Genomic DNA, 12,976 nt, shown 5'->3' on the forward strand with positions numbered 1-12,976 from the left:
TGCATAAGAACCCCACATGAAATTATAGATAATTTTTTCTCTCTTTTAAATAATAAATTCAAATTTATAATCATTAACTTATAAGTTATGTTTGAATTTATACCCAACAAATATATGAATTTGTGGACAAAAATATTTAGGGTTATTTTTGAAAAAAATTCAACAAAGATTTAAATGAAATATTTCAAAATTGAGAGTGTAATTAGAATTAATGATAGTTTTGGGGTATTTTTTATAATTTAAAAAAATTAGAAAGAGCGGTTCCTTTCCTTTACCGGCATTTCCCTCTCTCTTTGGTAAAGAAATTTCACAACTGAGAACTGATTGAAAATGAAGATTTGCAGTTACGGAAGAAATTGAGATGAGGTTCGAACAGTTTGAGCCATAGCCGAGGTTAAATTTCTTCGTTCGTCAACCGTGACTCCATTTGTGTTGCTTTTTGGAGCTTTCGAGTAATTATTAGAGAGAAATGGCCGCACAGTCGACGAGCATGGAGTGATTCTTGCATCGGTGTGTCTTTAAATCCATCATAACTGATTCACCCATGGCTTTCACGGGGAGCTTCCCCAGAGCAAACATGCTTTCCCCGCGGACTGTGGTACTTCGCTCGCCTTCGCTGCGGACCAAGAACCGAGTTGGGGTTCTCAGAGCACATCTCTGTGAAGACGACGACCCTTTGTTCCTCAGTGCTAAAGAAGCTGCGTCTCTCCGGTTCATGGAATCCCGCCAACCTGGTATGTTCAGTTTCCATATATTATTTCGGGGAGACATTTCGTCGAACGACTGGTGTGCACATAGTGAGTAGTGGGCAGGGAGTTTAGAATCAGTGGAGTGTTGTGTAGTAGAGCAAATGAAACAATTTATGAATTGTTTTAACGTGGCTAGCGTTGGATGATGAAAGTCCCACATTGGCTAATTTAGGGAATGATCATGGGTTTATAATCAAGGAATACTATCATCGTTGGTTTGAAGCCTTTTGGGGAAGCCCAAAGCAAAGGCATGAGAGCTTATGCTCAAAGTGGACAATATCATACCATTGTAGAGAGTCGTGTTCATCTAACATGGTATCAGAGTCATGCCCTAAACTTAGCCATGCCAAATATCGAACAAAATATCGAACAAATGACTCCAAAAGAAGAAGGAGTCAGACCTCGATTAAGGGGAGGCGTACTTTGTTCGAGGGGAGGTGTTGGATAATGAAAGTCCCACATCGGCTAATTTAGGGAATGATCATGGGATTATAATCAAGGAAATACTATCTCCATTGGTTTGAGGCCTTTTGGGGAAGTCCAAAGCAAAGCCATGAGAGCTTATGCTCAAAGTGGACAATATCATACCATTGTAGAGAGTCGTGTTCATCTAACACTTAGAACTTGATTTTATATGAATTATATGTATGCAGAGCCCCTTTTTGTTGATGAATATGCCGGCTGTTGGGTTGCTCATAATCCTCAAATCAAGCAAAAGTCTCACCACTATTGTGTTGCAACAAAGTTCTTAGATGATAAGTTGATTAAACAAGTCAATCATATTAATGGAGTTAAGCAGGTATTAGCAAATAATTATAAGAAATAAGTCAGAACTTAACAAGTATCAGTTTCTTAACATTTTTCTAACATGTGTAGGTTGTGTTGCTAACGGATGGAATGGATACTAGACCATATAGGCTTCGTTGGCCCATGTCGACAACAATATTCGACATATCTCCTGACAATGTTTTTAGAAGAGCGGCTCGAGATCTGCAAGGTTTGTTCTATCTAAGTTTTTACATAAACAGATCTTTGTCTGTTAATTGCTGCTAACTTGAGCCTTACATTGAACTTAATTTATGAGATATCCAATTTGTTTACCATTTAACTATTTCAGTTATCAATATCTGTTGTAATCATTAATTGCTATAAGCTGCAAGGTTCATGAACTTGATCTGATGTTCATGAAATTGATTAGGCAAGCAGCATGTTCATGAAATTCACTGCAGCTATAAGGCTTATGAAGCCGCTATAGAATATGATTTAATGTTCTTGAAAATGATTAGGCAGTGGAGCCAAGATCCCAAGAGGCAACTTTTTCTGCCATGTCCCATTGGAATCCCCAAATATACCGCTAGAAATCTGCAATAGAGGTTTTCGAGGAGATCAACCGAGTATATGGGTGATGCAGGTGATGAACAGTTCTTAATATATCTTATAAATTGTTGTTCGGTTCGGGTCAACTCGAAGTTTTTGTCCCATGAAACCCGATACCGAACCAAATCAGTTCGGGTTTAGAAAAATGAACTCAACCCAGCCCGGAATATTAATCCAACCCAACCCCTATAATTCGGGTTGGGTTGGTCCAAATTGTCATGTTGAATGTACACCCCTAATGAACACTCTTGTTCAAGGAAAGAAATTAAGTTTTGGAGTTCAATGGATGAAAGAAATTAAGTTTTGTGTGGAGTAGCAATGGTAAAAGTGCTTAGTTTTTATTTTCTTATTGTATTTCAGGGACTTCCCATTAAGACTTTGGTGGATTTTGAAGATGTTCTGTTCATTGTTAGCAGTTTGGCTATGAAAGGAAGCTATTTCTTGGGTGAATTACCTTCTTGGTTGGCTGAAGCTGAAATTAAGTCCAGGGTTAGTTTGCTTTAGTTGCATTGAGTGAGGAACATTTTTCTGTCTTTCAATTGCTTCTCTGCCTCTCTAAACATGCTGCCATTTGTATGATTCCTATTCCAGTCTAGTACAAGTACAATGAAGTGGATGGACAAAAATTTTATGAGCAATGGTTTTCGGGTGGAAACGATCGTCCTCGAGGAATTTGCAAGGACGTTAGGCAAGGAATTGACATTGGAACCCTATAAGAATACTCCATTTGTTGCAGAACAATTGCGATTTTCGGATTACGAGGTAGAATATTTTGCTCCTGCTGCCTCTTTTCTGTGTGGTTCCTGTCAACATGCTAAGAACTCTAGTTTCATTGTGATGTTATTCTCTTTGGATTAATTCTAAAAGAAGTAGTGTTTGAGTTATTTTCTTTAACTTGTAGTTGCTAATGCTTTGAATGCTTTGAGTTTGCATAGATATATGATATATGATTATTTTCAGATGGAAATTTGGAGGAAGGAATTCGAGAGGATTGAGAATGAAGGAGATGAAGAAGGATTTGAAGAACTATGACTTTGTTCATGAAGGTAACATCTTTTTTGTTCTTTCATTTTTAAATGAACAAGGCAATCAGATTTCAAATTTTTTTTTTTTTTTTTCCTTGAGTTCAACTATTGTGAAGGTGGGAAATCGAATCATCGACCCCCTTTGGAATGGTCACTCGTTCTTTAGTCTTCATTAAGTTGTGCTCGGATGAACAATCTAATTCATCATGTTTAAAAGTTATAAGAAGTTGTAATGTGTGATGTAGAGTTGCACATGACCCCATAATAATGAAATTTGGAAAGAAATGGCGGCTCCACGTGGCCCCATAATAAGACAATCATCCATTAATCAATTAATTAGTCTATTAAACAAGGATGTCATTGTAAATTTTTTTATTTTGGAGGTATAATTAGTCAAATTAAGAACTCAAAAAAGTCCACTATTTTAGGATTCCAATTCTTACATGCTTGAATTAATCAAAATGCAAATTACATCATCAATTTCTTCTTTCTTTTTAGTTAGGTTTTTTGAAGGAGCCAACCAAACCTCAACATGACATCCCTTGCAACATTTTACAAGTGTATTCTATGAATTTTTAAATTTATGTCTAATAAATTTTTTAATTTTAAAAAGTCTAGATGAATTTAAAAAATTTAAATTCTACCTCTAATAAATTCATGAATTTTAATTAATGTGAAAAACATGAAAGTCCAAGTCCATAACAAAGATGAAAATATCAATTTTAAATAATCTTCTTTCAAAACTATAATATAAATTTTTAATTTTATATCTAATAATTTCTCGATACATTCAAACTTTTAAAAATATAAATGTATAAAGTTATAGGTTATTGATTTTTTTTTTCTATTAGATATTAAAAATTTAAAGACCCAATAAATAATTGTTTCCATTATTAAAAATATTTCGAGCATAGACTTTTGTTTGGAAAATATTTTTATATTTTGGATATTTGATAGATATTTCAAAATTATTTAAAAAGTATAAATCTTTTAAGAATTTAGGGTAGAGATTGAGAGAGATGTGTTGGTGACCTATAAGGTTTCTAAGGAAGGAAGGTTATGGTGTTGTTGTACGTTCAGATTCTGTCAAACCGCGTTTAGTTTAGAGTCTCCGATGAGCGGATAAACCCTTCTCCTATTAATTCCGCGCTTTCAAATTCTCTCTCACTCTTCAAACCCTAATTTCTTTATAAATCCCCAAATTTCCCCCTTTCCCCTCATCCCTTCAAACCCCACACTCAACTCTCCTCTCTCTCTTCTACAATGGCCAATGGGCAGCCTCATCTCAACGGAGCCTTCTACGGCCCTTCCATTCCTCCCCCCTCCAAGTCCTACCACCGCCCCTCCCGCGGCGACGGAGGATGCGGCTGCTGCGGTTGTCTCGGCTGCCTCTGCAACTGCTGCTGCGGTTGTATCGTCAATCTCATCTGTCAAATCATCATCACCGTCGTCATCCTCGTCGGCATTGTTGTGTTCCTCTTGTGGTTGATCTTCCGTCCGAATCTCCTCCAATTCCATGCCGTCGATGCCTCTCTTACGCAGTTCAATTTCTCCACTGCTAATAATAACCTCCACTACAATCTGGCTTTGAATATCACCGCCAGAAATCCGAATCGGAGGATCGGGATCTACTACGACGACGTCGAGGTTAGCGCCTTCTACGAATCTCAGCGGTTCAGTACGGTGAATTTGAGCCAGTTTTACCAGGGGCACAAGAACACCAGTTTACTCAGCCCTACGTTCGTCGGACAGAATATGATTCTGCTAGGGACGGATGGAATTTCGGCGTTTAATTCTGAGAAGAGCTCGGGGATTTTCAAGATTGATGTGAAGCTTAACTTGAGGATCAGATTCAAGTTCGGCTTTGTGAAATTTGGGCACTATAAACCGAAGATCAACTGTCCATTGAAGGTGCCTTTAACATCCAATGGTACTTCTTCCTCTTCCTCTTCTTCTTCAAATGGTGTGTTCGAAACCACCAAGTGCAGCTATGACTTGTAATCGTTAGATCTCAATTATCTGCCATCTTCTTTGCTTTCTCTTTTCCGGATTGATCTGCTGTGATTATTAGTTCTTGATCCGTATCTGTTTTTACTGAATTCTTATTAATTCAATTTTTTTTTTTTTTGTTTTGTTTTTAAATTCAATGTTGAAATTCAGCTACATTTGTGTTTGAAATTGAAATTTACTTTTCCAAAAACTGTAAAGAGATAGCTTTATTGTACGCTACGCGATTTGATTGGAAGCATGGTGGTAAGTGGGTCCCACCATGACACGGGATTTGGTTTCAACTTTCAAATTTTGAGTTTAATTTTCATTTTTATTTCAAATTGTTTATTCAACGGCACGAAGCGAACGGCTTTCCTTCTGAAAGGTTATTTTTAATACATTTTTAAACTAAGAACCAAATTGAAATTCAATTTTCGAAAGTCAAAATAAAAATAAAATGTAATAATAGTATTTAAAGTTTAGAAATAAAAAACGTAATAAATAATAGTTGAAGTATTTAATTGAATTTTTTAAATCCATTTTAAAGGTAAACTAAAAAACTTTAAATGATAAAAAACCGTTGAAAACATATAAAAAATTAGGGACATGATACATACAATATTAAAATTTCAAAATTATTTTAGATATTTTTAAAATTTAAGTATTTAGTGTCACAATTGTGCCGCACTTATTCTAACCCAGCAAATAAGTTAATTTTTTGACAATGCGATTAAAAGCGAATAAGCAACAGCCATAATTTTGATGCCATAATTTTGATAGCATATAAATCGAGTAGGAAAAATTGACACTTAATCACATCTCTTATAGCACTATTTAAGGCATTTTAGCATTGGTAGGTGTAGACATAATTTTGACAAAAATAATATACTCTCATATTAATATGACAAGAATATATATATATATATATATATATATATAAAACAAGTTAGGTGAAACTAAACTATTTTGATTTCATATATTCTAAGAAGACTTTGTCATCTTTTTAACCACTTCCTCCTTGATGGTACAAATGAGAATTTCAAATATCTAATTTTTTAGTCGAAAATATATGTTTTAACCAATTGAGTTATACTCAAGTTCACCTAACCCTAATAATTATCACAACCTCAACATAACTTGACACAGTCCTAATATGAAATCATTTTTTTTTTTCTTTTTTGAAGTTCAACCACGTATAAATGCGAAAATCTTCTCTGTTGACCTTTGGTATAAAGTACATACCTAAGTCAACTGAACTACATTCAAGTTAACAATACCCAAGTTTACGATAAAAGAACCCGTCAAATAAGGAAAGGATTCCTCCCAATTTGCTTATCTCGATGGTCGCCCTCTCAGGTTTGGGTATTGTTCCTCAACTGATCATAGTATCGGGGAAAAGCCTATCTCATTAATGTTCAAAAACAGAAAAACTGTGGTACACTAAAACACTATCACAAATTTGGATAGTTAATCCACATTCATATGAATCATTCCCCTTGAGTGGCATTGGCCACATTCAATCTTAGAAATCTTATCTAGTGGAACAAACTATACATACACTAACACTTGTGCAATTGAGTTGCTAGTAATGTGTATTCCATTAGGAAAGAAGGACCAAAATGACAAAGAAAACAATGGAAGGACTAAAATGAAAATTTTAAAAGTTTGTGAAAAAGAATCAAACCCCTTCTTGGGATAAAAACCAAACATTAATCTAAATGGTAATAATTAAACGTTTCATTATTTTCCTCACTTTCCCATTTGCTATTACAACCACTACCATGTGATATACAGCTCCATTGCTTATTTTTAGGCTACACGAAAGGTGCAGCTCACAATCTTGATGAAAAAAAACAAAAGAAGGATAATATGGTCTCTTTGGTCCGTTATGGGCTAAAAACGCATCCATAAACAAAATAAATGCATCTTCTATCCTCGAATATTACATAATTCTTAACTAAAAATATGAATATCTAACCTCTTAATCCAATAGTAGTATTCATATCACGAGAGAACTCGATCAACTTAGACTACCAACCCAACCTTGGGTTGGATTAGATTTCTTTTAAAGCTTAGGGTTGAGTTCAATTTTTGAAAAATCGAAAATTCGAGTGGGTTCAAGAGTTGACATGTCTTCGATTGGACCAACCCAACCAACCTAACAATAGGATTACAACCTGATCCAACTCTGCCATACTTTCAAGACCACTAAGAATATTTGGTGTTTATAATCTAATCTGTGATATTTGTACCTGACCTATTTGAAGTTTATAAAATCAATTCGATAAACAATGGGAAAATTGAACATACCAGGGCTGGGCATAGACGTAGGCAGATAATAACGTGGCATGCAGTGTGGACTCGGTGGATTGCAGTGCCCAGCAACTTGTCATCTCCATTAACTCTGCAAATCAAAAGCTCCATTTCCCCCAAACCATCTTCTTCTGAGCAGAGATCAGATCAGATCAAATCAAATCCATGGAGTTTTTTCCCATTCCATTTCTCCTTTCCATCGTTCTTCTTCTTTCTGCTTCATCTTCTTCCTCCAGCACCACCGTCACACTCCCCCTCACTGTCTTCCCTTCACTTCCATTTACTCATCCATGGAAAAACATCAAGCATCTTGTCTCTGCTTCCCTCACCAGAGCTCAACACCTCAAGACCCCAAGAACTAAATCAAATACTTCCATTCAGAATGTTGCTCTGTTCCCTCGTAGCTATGGAGCTTATTCAATCTCTCTCGCCTTCGGAACTCCACCGCAGAGTTTATCCTTAGTTTTCGATACTGGAAGTAGTCTCGTCTGGTTCCCATGTACTGCCGGTTACCGCTGTTCCAATTGTTCGTTTCCGAATGTCGATGCTGCAACGATTCCGAAATTCATCCCCAAATTATCTTCCTCTGCGAAGATTATTGGTTGCCGAAATCGAAAATGTTCTTGGATTTTTGGCCCTAATTTGAAGTCCTTGTGTAGAAGTTGTAGCCCTAGATCGCGAAAATGTTCCGATACTTGTCCTGGATATGGCATTCAATACGGCTCTGGCGCAACCGCCGGGTTTCTCCTCTCTGAAACGCTTGATTTCCCCGAGAAACGAGTCCCGGATTTTCTCGTCGGTTGTTCCGTCGTGTCCGTTCATCAACCAGCCGGCATTGCTGGATTCGGCCGCGGTCCCGAATCGCTGCCCTCGCAAATGGGACTGAAACGATTCTCCCATTGCCTTGTTCCACGCCAGTTCGACGACTCGCCAGTGAGTAGCCCTCTCGTACTAGACTCCAGTTCGGAATCCGGCGAATCGAAGAATAACAGTCTCATTTACGCACCGTTCCGAGAGAATCCATCAGGATCCAACGCCGCATTTCGAGAGTACTATTACCTTACTCTTCGGAGAATCCTCATCGGCAGAAAGCCGGTAAAGTTCCCATACAAATACCTCGTGCCAAACTCCGTCGGAAACGGCGGCGCGATCATCGATTCCGGTTCGACGTTCACGTTTCTGGATAAACCAATTTTCGAAGCCGTAGCGGAAGAGTTGGAGAAACAACTGGTGAAATATCCCCGAGCTAAGGTCGTTGAAGCAGAGTCCGGTTTGAGGCCGTGCTTCGATATATCCAAGGAGGAATCAGTGGAGTTTCCGGAACTGATTTTGAAGTTTAAAGGCGGAGCGACGCTGGCTTTGCCGCCGGCGAATTACTTGGCGTTGGTGACGGATACCGGCGTGGTGTGCTTAACGATGATAACGGATGTAACCTTCCTCGGCGGCGGCGGTGGGCCAGCGATTATATTCGGGGCGTTTCAGCAGCAGAATGTTTTGGTGCAGTATGATTTGGCGAAAGAGAGAATCGGATTTCGGAAGCAGAGATGCACCGGAAATTGATCATGAATATGATATAATTGCGGTAAATAATAATAATAATAATAAAATAAAATAAAAAATAAAAATAAAAATAAAAAAAGAAGAAGAAGAAAGTACCGAGGGGGTAAAAGTAAAAACTAGTTTATGTACTCCCACCTGGCGGTATTCGGTTAAATATGTATGTATGTATGTATGTATGTATGTGAAAATAAATAAATATATATATATATATATATGATAAAAAATAAAAATAAAAAGGAAAATATGTGTTTGTGACTAGTAGATGAATACCATGCACGGTATTAAAAAAAAAAAAAAAAAAAAAAAAAAAACTAATATCCAAAAAGTTTGAACAACCTAACTCAACTGGTACTGTTTGGGTTGAGTTGGTTCATGAGTTTACCTAAATTAGATTAGTTTGAACCTAAGGTTTGAGTTGTGTTGGTTCATGAATTCTCTAAATAGATTGGTTTGAACAGAACCAACTTGAATTTATGGGTTAAAACCGTTTAAAGATATATTTTGAGTTATATATATATATATAATTTTTATTTTTTTTATTTTTTATCTAATGGATTAATTTTAATTATTTGGAAAGTAGTTTTTCAAAAACATACATTAAAATAGGGAAAAGTAAATATATATATTTTAAGAATTGATTATTTACTTTTATTAAAAATAAAAATTTGAATAAATAGTCCAAATAACCGAACTCAATTCAATAAAAATATGATTAGGTTGGGTTGGGTTAACCGATTGTTTAGGTTTGAAAATATTATCATTTTTTTTTTTTTTTTTTTTTACCAAATTATAGAAAACATCGATTAATTTTGCACCTCACTTTAAAATACTTTTTAATTATTAAATTCAAATATCAATGGACATCATTGTATTAACAAAACAAAAAAAAAAAAAAATTATTTAATGTAATTGAATATAATGTCAAGTCAATAAAAACTTAATAAATAGAAAAAATGATTAATTATTTATTAGGTAGAAAGATGAGCTACATTTTTAATTAGTTGGTTAGAAAAGACATCACATGTTAGCTTATACTTTAAACCAAAATGTACCAAATTAGAGGAATAATTTACTTATAAAATGGAGGGTAAGTTGGTGAGGGCATGTGGAACCTTTGGATTGACTCAATTACCTCATAAATCATTTTTCATTCAAATAAATTAAAATAAATATGATTAAGTGGAGACAAATAAAAGCAAAACATATATATATATATATATATATATTTTGTTAATTCAATTATTGTTAGGTAAGGAAATTGTCATTTTTCATTTGCCCATTTTCTCCCATTACCATATGCATCCAAAATCAACCCACCCCACCTAAAACCATCCCCCAATTATTCAATTTTGTTTTTTTTTTTAATATTTATTAAAAAATATATATATACTTTGTAGGTGGCTTATGGATGGGCTTTGGCACGAACTTTCAAGAAGATTTTTATATTAAAAAATAAAATTCATAACTGATCGAAACGGCTCGGAAATTAACAATCAGACATGTTTTAACTTAGTCATCACTAGATAACTCATTTTCTCAATAAGGGTCGGGGGCATGACTCAAGTTTTTTAGAGATTCAATCGCAAAATTTTTAAAAATTTTTGTGAAAATTGCAAGTGGAAATTATAATGAAGAAAAAAAAAGAGGGGTACAATTGGAAAGTGGGGGATAAAAATAAAAAAATAAGTTGAGTAATGAAATGAAAATGACGTGGCAACGTCCAAAGCTCAAGCAAAATGGCAATGGGGAGAAGATATGCATAATCTCTAAAACATTATATTAAATTTTCATTATAAATATTAAATACAAATGTAATAGAAAATTACACAATTGCCCCCGACCTCTAAATTTTTGCTCTCTTTACAAATTCACGTAATAATTTTTATTTTTATTTTTTTCATTTTTCATTTTTATTATTTGGAAAAATTTACAATTCACAGACCTTTATCCTGACGTATCGTCTTAAATTGAAAAAAAAGGACAGAGAAATATAGGAAACTAACGGCGTTAAGGAGAGAGAAAACGGAGAGCAAGAATTCTGACGGCAATAACGGGAGCTTAAACACTGACGCTGCACGGCCGTACCAGCTGGTATTTAACGACGTTATTACCGACTATAATACCGGCGGTTGGATTTCCGAACATGATAGCCGCCGGGCAGTCGACGTTGAGATGGTAGCGGCCGGAGATGAAGGTGCCGACCTTGAATCGGACGCGACCGTCGATTTTGATGGACAACAAGACGGTGCCGACGGCCTGGTCTTGATTGAGAGCGGCGCCGTTGTAGGGAGAGATCGGAACGGCGTTACCGACGACGAACGGTGACCAGATGTTGATGTCGTTGTGGCCTTGATAGTTAGGTTGAATGACGGTACGGAGAGTGATCTGTTGGTTCCGGTAGACGGCGTAGACATCGAGGCGGTCGTAGTAGATTCCGATCTTGTCGTTAGGGTTCCGGGAGGAGATGGTGACTTGGATACTGGAGGAGATAAAATTAGCGGCGGTGACGTTGAAGAGGAAGACGGTGGCGTCTTGGATGATGAATTTGGGCTTTGTCGGCTGAAGAATGGCCCAAATTAAGAGGATCGTGAGAAGGACAAGGAAGAGGAAGATTAGGACTCCGGCGTAGATTCGCCGGATTAGTTTTGGGCGTTTTTTGCTGTGGTGAGCGCATTCCTTAACCATATTGTCGACGGTGCCGGTGCCGGTGCCGGTGCCGGTGAATCAGAATCTGTTGAAGAGGGAGAGAGAAGAAGGCGGTTTTGAAGTCGTTCTTCAACTCTCTATCTCATCAGTAGTGGCGATTGGTTGGGAAAATGATGATTTGGAGTGTTATTTATGGACCACAAATTTGTGATATAAATATATAATAATATTTTAAAGCATAACTTACCATAAATTATTAAATTTAATTCCAGTATTCTTAACTTATTAAGGTATTTCGGTACGGTCGGTGTAACAGCTCAAGCCCACCACTAGCATAGAGATGTATGATCTCACAATCTATCTCCTTCGTGGCCCAACGTTTTCGTTGACACTCATTCTCCTCTCCAATTGATCTGGGATCTCACAGTCTCGATCCACTATGACCCATTTCGAAAGGGGCAAAAAAAATTCTCGTTCTCGTTTGTGGAGAGAGATTTATCTAACTAAATTGGGTTATTGAGATCATATTCTCGTTCTCGTTTTCATAGAAAGAGTCTGGGAAAGATTTCTCTTTATTAGCTAAATTGAGTCGGTGACGAATATTATATTTTCCGTCCATATTCTCGCCTCTAGTCTCACTCTCACACACGCGTATATTATTTGTTTTAGCTCCGAGCTGTGGATATCTTTTTATATATATATATATATATATATATTCATTCGAATGAACTAAAAAAAATTGAATATAAATATTTTGAAAGAACGAAATAAAAATAAATAAGAATAAAAATACGCGTCTAAATTAAAGTTATTTTCAATTAATGAAAAAGATTTAATTTATATAAAAAGAATAAGACAACAATTAAAAAATATAAATAAGAATTAATAATAAAGAAAATGAATATCAGGGTACTGTAGTAGTTGGAAAATAAAGGGATATAATTTATTTTACACTTCAATAATAATTAGTTTGTGAAAAAAAAAAAAAAAAAGCAACATTTAATTATTGAAGAGTTTTGGTGCCTTTTTGTGTGTTTGATGACTCACCTTTTTTCTTTTCTCTTTGAAAATTATTCTTTTTTTTGTCATTAATTTTTAATTACTTTTTAGGTTATTGGATAATCATTTATTTTTAACTTTTTTTATTTCTAATAATAAAATGAAGAAATTCCAAGCGTTATTAGATAATTATTTACTTTTTCGATAATTTTTTAAATTATTTGTATTATAAAAAATAACATTTGCTGTATTATTATTTTTTTTAAAGTCAAAGGTTAAAACCGTCATTTATTATACTTAAAATACATATGTCTATTT

At 35.4% G+C, this 12,976-nt stretch overlaps 4 protein-coding genes across 4 annotated transcripts; 3 read left to right on the forward strand and 1 right to left on the reverse strand.

Moving 5' to 3' along the window:
* The first annotated feature begins 264 nt into the window (after positions 1 to 264).
* Positions 265 to 3,469, forward strand: LOC111803524 (S-adenosyl-L-methionine-dependent methyltransferases superfamily protein). Its single transcript, XM_023687969.2, has 7 exons — positions 265 to 734; positions 1,403 to 1,548; positions 1,626 to 1,746; positions 2,036 to 2,160; positions 2,487 to 2,615; positions 2,718 to 2,888; positions 3,087 to 3,469. Exons 1-7 carry the CDS (start codon positions 545 to 547, stop codon positions 3,156 to 3,158), a joined length of 954 nt encoding a protein of 317 aa, XP_023543737.2. The 5' UTR covers positions 265 to 544; the 3' UTR covers positions 3,159 to 3,469.
* Positions 3,470 to 4,228: 759 nt separating this feature from the next.
* Positions 4,229 to 5,279, forward strand: LOC111803526 (NDR1/HIN1-like protein 3). The gene has a single exon (XM_023687970.2). It carries the CDS (start codon positions 4,415 to 4,417, stop codon positions 5,150 to 5,152), a length of 738 nt encoding a protein of 245 aa, XP_023543738.2. The 5' UTR covers positions 4,229 to 4,414; the 3' UTR covers positions 5,153 to 5,279.
* Positions 5,280 to 7,615: 2,336 nt separating this feature from the next.
* On the forward strand, positions 7,616 to 9,324 carry LOC111803523 (putative aspartyl protease At4g16563). The gene has a single exon (XM_023687968.2). The coding sequence runs from the start codon at positions 7,619 to 7,621 to the stop codon at positions 9,011 to 9,013; it is 1,395 nt and encodes a 464-aa protein (XP_023543736.2). The 5' UTR covers positions 7,616 to 7,618; the 3' UTR covers positions 9,014 to 9,324.
* A 1,443-nt stretch (positions 9,325 to 10,767) lies between these two features.
* Positions 10,768 to 11,836, reverse strand: LOC111804507 (NDR1/HIN1-like protein 1). The gene has a single exon (XM_023689337.2). It carries the CDS (start codon positions 11,696 to 11,698, stop codon positions 11,072 to 11,074), a length of 627 nt encoding a protein of 208 aa, XP_023545105.1. The 5' UTR covers positions 11,699 to 11,836; the 3' UTR covers positions 10,768 to 11,071.
* Between the last annotated feature and the right edge of the window lie 1,140 nt (positions 11,837 to 12,976).

Source organism: Cucurbita pepo, chromosome 10, assembly GCF_057944985.1.
Source record: "Cucurbita pepo subsp. pepo isolate OVF chromosome 10, ASM5794498v1, whole genome shotgun sequence".
NCBI lineage: Eukaryota > Viridiplantae > Streptophyta > Magnoliopsida > Cucurbitales > Cucurbitaceae > Cucurbita > Cucurbita pepo.

Excerpts from the sequence above, each read along its gene's own strand:
- LOC111803524 (XM_023687969.2), top strand. The coding sequence starts at position 545 with ATGGCTTTCACGGGGAGCTTCCCCAGAGCAAACATGCTTTCCCCGCGG. Across the intron at positions 1,747-2,035 it reads AGCGGCTCGAGATCTGCAAG|GCAGTGGAGCCAAGATCCCA; the intron begins GTTTGTTCTATC and ends GAAAATGATTAG. Across the intron at positions 2,889-3,086 it reads TGCGATTTTCGGATTACGAG|ATGGAAATTTGGAGGAAGGA; the intron begins GTAGAATATTTT and ends GATTATTTTCAG.
- LOC111803526 (XM_023687970.2), top strand. The coding sequence starts at position 4,415 with ATGGCCAATGGGCAGCCTCATCTCAACGGAGCCTTCTACGGCCCTTCC.
- LOC111803523 (XM_023687968.2), top strand. The coding sequence starts at position 7,619 with ATGGAGTTTTTTCCCATTCCATTTCTCCTTTCCATCGTTCTTCTTCTT.
- LOC111804507 (XM_023689337.2), bottom strand. The coding sequence starts at position 11,698 with ATGGTTAAGGAATGCGCTCACCACAGCAAAAAACGCCCAAAACTAATC.